This window comes from Leptonotus elevatus, chromosome 15 (assembly GCF_054856555.1).
Source record: "Leptonotus elevatus isolate MCC_2025b chromosome 15, RoL_Lele_1.0, whole genome shotgun sequence".
Taxonomy (NCBI): Eukaryota; Metazoa; Chordata; class Actinopteri; order Syngnathiformes; family Syngnathidae; genus Leptonotus; species Leptonotus elevatus.
The window spans coordinates 14282850-14293380 of NC_141253.1; the positions used below are offsets into that span (position 1 = coordinate 14282850).

The 10531-nt window shown below is 41.1% G+C and overlaps 3 protein-coding genes and 1 long non-coding RNA gene across 4 annotated transcripts; 2 read left to right on the forward strand and 2 right to left on the reverse strand.

The window, feature by feature from the left end:
- Window positions 1-1625: 1625 nt before the first annotated feature.
- On the reverse strand, window positions 1626-4877 carry LOC147162083 (uncharacterized). Its single transcript, XR_015097271.1, has 3 exons — window positions 4570-4877; window positions 3860-3933; window positions 1626-2560 (listed from the first exon to the last, which is right to left on the reverse strand). It is a non-coding gene; the product is annotated as an uncharacterized LOC147162083 (long non-coding RNA).
- A 2416-nt stretch (window positions 4878-7293) lies between these two features.
- Window positions 7294-7914, forward strand: LOC147162084 (histone H1-like). Its single transcript, XM_086096891.1, has one exon. It carries the CDS (start codon window positions 7306-7308, stop codon window positions 7912-7914), a length of 609 nt encoding a protein of 202 aa, XP_085953017.1. The 5' UTR covers window positions 7294-7305.
- Window positions 7915-8780: 866 nt separating this feature from the next.
- LOC147162085 (histone H2A) lies at window positions 8781-9188 on the reverse strand. The gene has a single exon (XM_086096900.1). The coding sequence runs from the start codon at window positions 9180-9182 to the stop codon at window positions 8796-8798; it is 387 nt and encodes a 128-aa protein (XP_085953026.1). The 5' UTR covers window positions 9183-9188; the 3' UTR covers window positions 8781-8795.
- Window positions 9189-9551: 363 nt separating this feature from the next.
- Window positions 9552-9962, forward strand: LOC147162086 (histone H3). Its single transcript, XM_086096895.1, has one exon. The coding sequence runs from the start codon at window positions 9552-9554 to the stop codon at window positions 9960-9962; it is 411 nt and encodes a 136-aa protein (XP_085953021.1).
- The last annotated feature ends 569 nt before the right edge of the window (window positions 9963-10531 follow it).

Sequence of the window (10531 nt, forward strand, 5' to 3'; positions counted from 1 at the left end):
ATCAGGCTCCAAAAATAGATTTACTGACCAGAAAGAGAACACTTGAGCATGTCAATGCCTCTAGAATACCGGAATCATTTTGCTTTAAAAGTGTATGTTATCCTTGACTGTTTAGAAATGTTAATCGAGAGGCCTTCTAATATGAAATCCCGCTGGCAAACTTGGTCGTCGTACAAGCACCCCCCAGGGTTCAGTTTCCTTCATATCCGAAGGTTGGGGTGGCCGTGCAAGTGACAAACATATAAGTGAAAATTGCGGAATACTGAAAAAAAACTTCTCCCAGGAGATGTAGTGCTTGTCGGTCGAGGCATCGACATGAAAGAGAATGTTGGTTTGATGTGTGCTGAAGTAAATTTACCTGGATTCACCAAAGGCGGCTCTCAGTTGCCAGTTCTGAAGTTTGAAAGAACATGCAGTGCCGCACATGTGAGAATTCTAGTGAGAAACAAATACAGTGGCACTTCGGAGTTTGAACATAATTCGTTCCTGCGAAGTGTTCAAAGTCCAAATTGTTCAAACTCAAAAAAAAAATTCCCCATAGGAAATAATGTAAATGCAATTAATCCGTTCCCAAGCTCCAAAAACAGAAAATTCCTATTTTAATTTATATTTTTTACATTTACAATACAGTACATTATTTAAACAATAAAAATACCTTACCTGTTGTGGTGTGATGGCATCAGTGGATGATACATGCTATGTTAATGCTAGCTTTAGTTCAGTGCTGAGTTTGTGTATTTTACAATGGGCATATTGTTAGACTACTAAGCGGTCCTTGCGTGCGTTGTTTAACGTCAGGCACGTTGTTGAACAGCTAAGGGGGGTCCTCGTGCCAGTATTTACAGAAGTAGACACAGTAGTTACAACGGCGTGATAATCTCCTTCCTAATTTCACTGTGGTTCGTAGCACTGTATGTTTTTCTGTGCTGCCACTGGCACTGTTGTCTTTCTTTGGGCCCATGGCGAAGAAAATTGTTGTGGGAAACTCAAAATGCATTTGCGAGTATGGAGCACCTCCGGGAGTATTCACGATCTGACTGGAAATGAGCATTGCATCGTCTCAACTGCTGCAACGTGAGCATTCGGCATTGCTCGGCTTCACTCGTTTACCCGTTTTCAAGGTACGATCGGCTTAGCCTGCTTTGCTTGGGTGTTCAAACTCCGAGACATTTTTTACTCTTATGATTTTTTGGTTGAAGTCCGAATTGTACAAGTTCTGAGACGTTCAAACTCCGAGGTTCTACTGTACAGCATTTTATCAGAAACGTTACCAATAGATTATTTACTGAGTCATGGTGGTGACACACTTGTGGTAGACAAAAGTGTGTGTTTGTTGCCGTTTGGCAAATTTGTGTGCTTCAGTTGTTCCTTTTGATCGACATGGATGGATTTGTATCTGTTACATTGAACATAAACGTTGTAAGACAACACAAATTGCTTTTCAGCATTTCATTTTTAATAAAATACAGAAGCAGATTTTATTTTTTTCTGACTGTTTATTAACAATATTTGTGCAGTGTTATGGGAAACAACTTGCGAACACAACATATCTTTAGTTCTGTTAAATGCACTCCAAACTTTTTTTTTTAATAGAAGCATTACACAAAATTACTTTCTTCCAAATTTTCACTCAGCTATGAGGTGAGACAACCCCTTTATCACTGCAAACCATAAGTTTTCTATATTCCCTACAGTACTATTTCTTCTTTATATTTGGCATGTGCATTAGATTTACACACTAGGCTTTGGTGTGGAATACAATTTCCCAATCACAACTACTCTCTACTGGCCTGAGAACATGTTGCAATTTCCACATTTACACTTTGTTGTTCTGCTACACTGATAGTCTCAAATATGCAACTACAATATGGCAAAAGTTCATGGCTTGCTTTGAGTGTACATTGCTAGCATTGGTAGATGCATATTTAACTGAATACTTGCGTATTACTGACAAAACCGGTTTGTCTTCTTCAGCTTTGCTAGAAAAGTATCAGATTCCTCATCTGTTGGTGGCAACACAGAGCATAGCATACGTGGATTCTGGTCAATGTTCTTGATTTCACTGTATTCAACATTAGTTGTGAGCAACAGCAATCCCAAAATTTATGAAAAGCATCTTCAGGGGAGCCTTCAAGTATCTATTTTTTTTTAATCAAGTATATTTTTAAACTGTTGTGTAAATACTTTGCATGGATATAAAATCTGTGAATTATTTTTAAAAGATACTTCTTTAATTTGAATTCAAGTCGAATTCATTCGAAACAATGCTATTCTTATGAGAATTCTAAACATCCGTGCATTTCTGATATTTCCCCAATGCAACGCAATGCAAATGCTTCCTTTATGAAAACAATTTCATTGTATTGTATTGCTTTTGCCTCTGACTAGCATACAAACCAGGCGGATTGTTACAGTAGTCAAACCACATTTCATCACATTTTGAAATCAAAATAATCCTCACATATCAAATTACAACGATCAAAAATTCAACGCTTTTCAATGAGCGAAGCTCCAATTCTCCCCAGCCGGCCTGCACTTCCTGGTCAGTGGTGTACGCAGGCTGCAGAAAAGACAAATACCTAATCGTGATTGGGCAATCGTTTCCCCGCTTCAACCAACCAATCAGTGAGCAGCAAGAATATGCATAAAAAAATAATATACTGGCTCGTCTTATAACAAGACGGACCTGAGTGAAGACAGTTGGCGCAAAGTGTGGGTAAGTGGGGGCGTCACTCAGAAGCCGCATTAACAATTTATTTTTACTTGCTATGCAGAAGAAGTTCCAGTGTGACGTCATCACGGCTCGCGTCTGCCTTATTGTTTGACTGACTTTCCGTGGCAGTCGGCACTTTGCGGGCGTCAACAAACAACTTGGTTCCTTTTCACAACCGATATGGTTGTTTCGTGTTGGGTAATGGGTACATGGATGCACCAGCAAATCTGATGGAACTTGTAAATTTGGATTCTATTCCATTCCAAAGATGCGTGCACATGAAGGTGATTTCACTAAATCACTCAGTGAGGAACGTCGCAGACTATGGTTAGCCAAGATTAACATAAATTACTCTTAAAATCTACTCAGATCACTTCATTACAGGTGAATTAGTTTTCCTTTTAACGTTTGTTCTTTTAAGCATGTTTACATGTTTGCACATTATCTTGAGCCTAGATGCTAAGCCCCACGTTAGCTTGTGGGGGCTTACAAGTACGTAATTTTCTTTACACGAAATGTCAATACTTGTTGGATCACAGGCAAACATTAGCCTAATTTTTGTCAAACTTTTAATAAAGATTGGTTGTTGAACTAATGTGGTGAATGTGAATATTCCATCAAAATGAAAACTCGACCTGTTTTGCATATGAAAAAAAAGAGATATATCCTAAGACTACGTATCTTGTACAATATATCTTCATATATTTGCAGTTGATTCTTTTCACTGATTTCAAGTCGCCCGGCTAACATGTATGAACGATCCAGTCCAGACTGGTCACCAACGTTAAAGCTTGGGGAAAAGATGACTCTTACCAAATCCCAGGGGGAAAAAGCAGAGATAAACCAGAAAAGGCAATGATGTATCATCTAACTTAAAGAAAAGGCGCTGTTAAAGAACAACGACAGGGTTAATGTAATTCATATATAATGGCCAGAAACTGTAAATTTGAATAAAAACTGTAAATTGTTATCAAGCATGATCGAATGCATAGGTCCTCATTACATTACCATTACTTTTAATAGCCACCTGTTTTTCCAATTAACTGATTGATTTCAAGTTGAACGTGGTCTTCAGTTTATGTAAATAATATTTCATTTAACAGATTTCTGAGAGCGGTGGAAAGAGGCAAAACAAAGGAGAAGCACCTTGCTGCGAGAGCTCTTCTTGAACTTTGGGACAGCTATCATCTTTCATCTTTCTTCTGAGGACCTCATTTCACCTGAAGAAAGCATAGCAAGTACCAGTATTGACAGCAAACCAATCTGCTCCATCCCGCAAGTAACCGAAAGTCAGGTAGCCAGTGACGTTCAGAGACTCTTGGCAGAAAACGTGTGCGGATGATTTAGCTGAACATTCTTTGCAGCGGTACACTTTGAAACGTTTGGTTAGTGGAATCGATTGGATTACAAACATTTGCCGATACTTCCCGGACCCGACGACATGGCACCTTATGCTCTAAGGTAGAATGGCTCTCAAAACATGGACATTTGTGCACCTTCTCTACTTTCAGCTTTTATTGGTTGTTATGTGCATTTATCAATTGGGAATTCAAGGTAAAGAATCTCGGCATGTTAGCTAGTTGCCCGACCGCACTAGCTATGCAACAAAAACAACAACATTGTTGATTCATCATTGTTGATTCATCACTTAATTTCGTACACTTTAACAACAAATTCAAAGGTTGGGCTGCTGGGAAAGGAAAATACCATAAGAGACAATAAGGAAGGTATTTGGAAAGATCTCAAAATTAAACATTTTGACCACAAATCTATTTTTAGCCAGAGCTAGCCAAGGCTAGCGGTATCATGATCGCATTATGGTAAAAGCATTTTTACCATCTTACATTGACACTTACCTTAATCAAAATGGTCAAAACACACTTTGGTAGACTTTGTCGGTTGGAAATCCTTTTGATGTATCTTTGTAATTCCGGACACTTCTTTGTCTTTCCCATTCAACATTCCATGGACCACCGGCACACAATGTGGGGCAAATAACGGCATGTAAATACTATTTAGAAGTTTCATTTCACATCTTTGTTCGCCCAATTTTGCACCCGTGAACGGCATACGTGTGCACCATTGTGAAGCAGTTTGTGAAAATCCAGAATGAATGAACAAAATGACTGAATCAAAGTAACTTGTAGCAAGCAACACGAGCGCTCCTTAGCATTTGCTTGCGTTGTATTGCTGCCCGCTTGCCGCACCAATGGCGTTCTGGGTCGATAGGTGGGGGTCTGTGACGTCATGTGAATACTAATGTATAGATTCAATACATCAACATCTACTGTTTCAAGAATCTTTTTAATTGTCATACATATAGTGTATGTACGTTTTTTATTTTTAATATATTGGCCTGAAAAAGAAGAACTGCACAAGACAATGCCTATAGAATTTCAGACTTACTTTTCAAAGAAAACTGTAGTAATAATAATTGATTGTCTTGAAATATTTATTCAGAGACCAAAAGGGCTCATGTCCAGAGCGCAAACATGGAGCAGCTATAAAAAAACGCAATACAGTTAAGTACCTAATAGGCACAAGGTTTAATATCATTCATTTCGAATGGTTAGGGAGGAAGAACCTCAGACAGGTTCATAACAGCATACTGAGCAAGCGACAACCAGAATATCTGGTTTTATCTGATTGTGGTTTTGATATTTCTGATAGTGTTGGTTTACATTGCGCGGAAATAAATGTCCCAGCATTCACTCGTGGAAAGCCTGAGCGATCTGCAACAAACATCGAAACTATGCAAAAGATTGCCCATGTGAGAGTTCACATTAAGAGAGTGATTGGACTCGTGTGAAATAAGTATACAATCTTGCAAGGCAAGATGCCTGTTGACTATTTGATGAGTGAAGCTGGTGGCGTGCCAGTCATTGATAAAATTACAACAGTTTGTTGTGCATTAACCAACATGTGAGAGTCTGTTGTTGGTTTTGATTAACTATGTGACCACTGTTTAATTGTTTGAATCTGTCGTGCAATAACCAACATGTAAGACTTCTGTTGTTTAACTAACTGTGAGGAACTTTGCATTAAATATCCATCCATGTCAATTAAACATGGTCATTTTTATTGGTATGAAGAATGTTACGACAACCTTGTTCCATCCACATGCTTATTACCACATCACTTTAATACAAGTGGGAAAATAGTAAAGTGGTTTGGTATTCCTCTTAATGTTGACGCACTTGAAGTGTAGGCACCCATGCAGACAGTTTTCATTGGCACACTTAACTGTATTCCCTACATTTGTTTCTGACATTTCATCACAAACACAACGGAGTAAACTGCTTATACACCTGTCATTTTCAACTGCTGACCGGTTGAGATTATTATTTTTTTCCCCTTCCCAATATTTCCAGATCCAGGGCAGGGTCTGGTTCAATCCTCTGGATGAAAATTCCAGTGGGACTCCATACAACAACATCAAGGCATTCTTTTTGTGTAAATGTTATGTTAACTTATAGTCTGTACCTGATACCGATACTTGTGCTTTTCTATCAGGCGTCCGTCCTTGATGTAGTCCACTTCTTTTTTTTTTAGCACATTAACTCTTGCTAAATCGGGATTTCACTTCAGAAAGTCCTTCACACTGTAACTAATTCCAATTCCAATCTTCCCAATCCTGTTAGTTATTCAATGCCCTGTCACTGACACCTGCACAAGTGTGGGCTGGTTCTCTCTGTGGTGTGCAATAAAAGTATAATAAAATTGTTATATTGGGATCAGGATATACTGGATACATTTGATGCACAAATGGTGTTTATTTTTTAAATATAAATTGTAGGTCTAATGAACATTAATAGTAGTCACGTATGCAAACTCTAAAATAAGCAATTATGAACAGTGCATACAAAATGTACTGTAGTCTGTGTCTAAAGATCCACCCTCCAATGATGATGCCAAAAGCAAAAGCATTGACAACACTAATGTTACCATGTATGTAAAATAATGAACCTTATCTAGTCCTACTCTGTATTTAACACTTCTTTTTTTTTTTATTCAGCTATATGCGTAAGTTCTTTACAATAAAACAGGAAAACACAATATGAATGCCAACAGACACAAGCCACAGGTTTCAGTCATGTGTGTTTGCTGCTCTCAGAAAACGTTGTCTTGTTTCAAAATAATTATCAGTGCGCTCTTGCTTACACTCTGGGTGCTTGGATGATCATGTAACTTAATACTTTAAAAAAAAATTGTCAAATAGTATTTCACTTTAAACCATTTTATTTTAGAAATGAGTCAGGAAATTCGCCGAGCAGCGCTGCTCACGACAGTGTAGAGGTGAAGTCTGGAAGCTCTGCAAAATAAATGCAGAAAGTATACGACTTTTAAACAGCTTCATTATGGAAATAAACAAGTGTGAGATCTATTAAAATCATTAAATTTTATTTAAAATGCTTCCAATGTTGTTTTTCATCATTTGAAATGTGCGGAGAAAACACAAGTGAGGAGAGTTTGTCAGCGCGCCGTGGAGCAAACTGCCCGATTGACTCTCCACGGTTCTCATGGTGCGTTTAAGTCCCACCTCTTGCTCGGGAAAAAACACCAGCCCGTTCAAACGACAAATAGCAGGCATCATGACAGAAGTAGTACCAGCCCAGGCTAAAGCGACCAAGAAGAAGGCGTCCAAACCCGTGAAGAAGAGGGTCGGACCCAGCGTCAGCGAGCTCATCGTCAAGGCTGTGGCCGCCTCCAACGAGCGCAATGGCGTCTCCCTGGCTTCCCTCAAGAAGTCGCTGGCGGCCGACGGCTACGACGTGGACAAGAACAGGTCCCGCGTCAAACTCGCTGTCGTTGGACTGGTGACCAAGGGAACTCTGCTTCAGACCAAAGGCACCGGCGCCTCTGGCTCCTTCAAGATGAACAAGAAGGCCGAGGGGAAGGCGCCCACTAAGGCAGCCACTAAGGCAGCCAAGAAGACCCCCGCTAAAGCCAAGAAGCCCGCCGCGAAGAAGGCGACGCCGAGCAAGAAGGCCAAAACAGTGGCAGCCAAGAAGACGGCCGCCAAGAAATCCCCCAAGAAGGCCGTGACGCCCAAGAAAGTAGCCAAGAAGGCCACCAAGAGCCCCAAGAAGGCGGCGCCCAAAAAAGCCCCAGCGGCCAAGAAGACCGCCGCTAAGAAGAGCCCCGCCAAGAAGGTGGCCAAGCCCAAAAGTGTCAAGAAGACAGCACCCAAAAAGAAGTGAGTCAACATTTCTATCCACAAAAGGCTCTTTTAAGAGCCACCACAACTCCTTTAAAGAGCAAATGTATTCCTTGTCATACGTTAATTTAATTTATTGTTATGTCTGATTTTAATACATATGCTGCTATGGTTGTCTTCAAAGCACCTCCAGGGAAATGCTCAGTTCTTGTCTAGATTAAAAAAAAAAAAAAAGCAGCTCGAATTCTGACCAAAACAGATCAGAGCATAACACTACAGTCCTTTAGGCTTTACACTGGATCCATGTTAGCTGTAGATTTCAAAATTATGCTACTGGTCTATAAATCTCTGGTTTAGGTCCTGAATATATTCAAGAAATGCTGATTGAATACAAACCCAGCAGGGTTCTGAGATCTACAGACTACAGGCCAACTAGTGGAACCTAGAGTACTTTGAAGTAAATATGGTGAAGCTGCATTTAGCTGTTATGCTGCACACAAATGGAATAAACTGTCAACAAAAGTCAGCCCCGAGTGTAAATACTTTTAAATCCAGGTTGAAAACTGCTTTTTTTCCCCCACATACCTTGAGGGTCTTAAGTCACATTTCCCCCATTTTTAATAATTCTTTTGTAAATTTATTTTCATTGAATATTTTTTGTCTAATGTTTTAACATTGTCAATACATGTTATTTAAGTAAATTGTGTTTTAAGTTTATTTTTTGCTCTGAATGGTAATGGTAACTAATGTGTTTGTAGATGCACATTTCCTTGAGTAAAACACATTTGAGTTCCCCTGAGCATGTAATGAGCTATGCAAATAAATTTGCCTTATATAAATCAATTATTGAAAAAATTCTTTAGTGGAGTAGTAAGTGGCTCTTAAAAGAGCCGTTTTGGGGTTGTGGAGGTCACGGGTTTAGTTTTACTTGGACTTGGCTGCCTTCTCGGTCTTCTTGGGCAGAAGAACGGCCTGGATGTTGGGCAACACGCCGCCCTGGGCAATGGTGACTCCGCCAAGGAGCTTGTTGAGCTCCTCGTCGTTGCGGACTGCCAACTGCAGGTGACGGGGTATGATCCTAGTCTTCTTGTTGTCGCGGGCTGCGTTGCCTGCCAACTCCAAGATCTCAGCGGTCAAGTACTCCAGCACGGCCGCCAGGTAGACGGGGGCGCCGGCACCGACGCGCTGGGCGTAGTTGCCTTTACGCAGCAGTCTGTGAACACGACCGACCGGGAACTGGAGTCCAGCACGTGAGGAACGAGTCTTGGCCTTTGCTCTGGCCTTGCCACCGGTCTTTCCTCTGCCGCTCATCTTGATACGTCTTCCTGTGGTGAAAACTCGAAGAAAACTGTACACTTCGATGGAACAAGTCCTGCTTTTATAGATGCAAAATGCGCGGGATGTTTTGAGTCACGCCAACCAGGGAAGAGGATTTCAGCGCGGAGAAGGACTTTGCATTTTGGCGGCCAGTTTGAACACAATTCCCTCCAATTGGCAGTGAGCCTTGTAACAGGAGGTCTGTCTTCCAGGCGGGGCTGAGCTCAAGCAGGAGCTGCGCACCAATCAGCATGCGCCGGTCTGAGCGCGCGTCACTCCTGCACAGTCGAACCAAGTGGTTAAAAGCCACTCGCTTGTCAGCTTCACTTCACTAGGTTACTTTTGGAGGAGAAATACTCGAAGATGGCAAGAACGAAACAAACAGCCCGTAAGTCTACCGGCGGCAAAGCCCCCAGAAAGCAGCTGGCCACCAAGGCAGCCCGCAAGAGCGCCCCGGCCACCGGCGGCGTCAAGAAGCCTCACCGTTACAGGCCCGGTACCGTGGCTCTCCGTGAGATTCGTCGCTACCAGAAGTCCACCGAGCTGCTCATCCGCAAGCTGCCCTTCCAGCGCCTGGTCAGGGAGATCGCTCAGGACTTCAAGACCGACCTGCGCTTCCAGAGCTCTGCCGTCATGGCTCTGCAGGAGGCCAGCGAGGCTTACTTGGTGGGTCTGTTTGAGGACACCAACTTGTGCGCTATTCACGCCAAGAGGGTCACCATCATGCCGAAAGACATCCAGTTGGCCCGTCGAATCCGTGGAGAGAGAGCTTAAGCTTCTACAGTCATACAACAACGGCTCTTTTAAGAGCCACCACACTTTAACTAAAGGAAAATTTCCACCATGGCCGTAATGATGTATGTTAATGTTATATTAATAGTATTAGTTTATTAAGAGAAGATACTGTGTAATGAATACTGAAATTATGAAGAAAGGTGATCAGTTTAAGGCAATCTATATCCCGCCCCCTTGTATTTAAATTTTTTTTTTTTTTAACTGATCAATGATCATTAAAGAAAACATCATGTGATATACACTTAAATACAAACGTTAGAATCTAAGCCTTAGATAACACTGCTGTAAAAGAACCAATCAGGAGGATTTTTTTTTTCCTGGAGCAACTGTGCTGATTGGACAACAGTTTCCCCGCGACAACTAGCCAATCAGCGGGCAGCATGGGTGAACACAAATATCAATCAGAGACAGAGTGTTATATGCAACATTAAACTTTACAATTATTTCTGGACTTGCGCAATGATCCAGTATATTAGTATCCTCAAACTTTTTGGTTGTTATAATTGTGATTTCACTGATGACTTTTAAAACTTTCCATTACTTTTCTG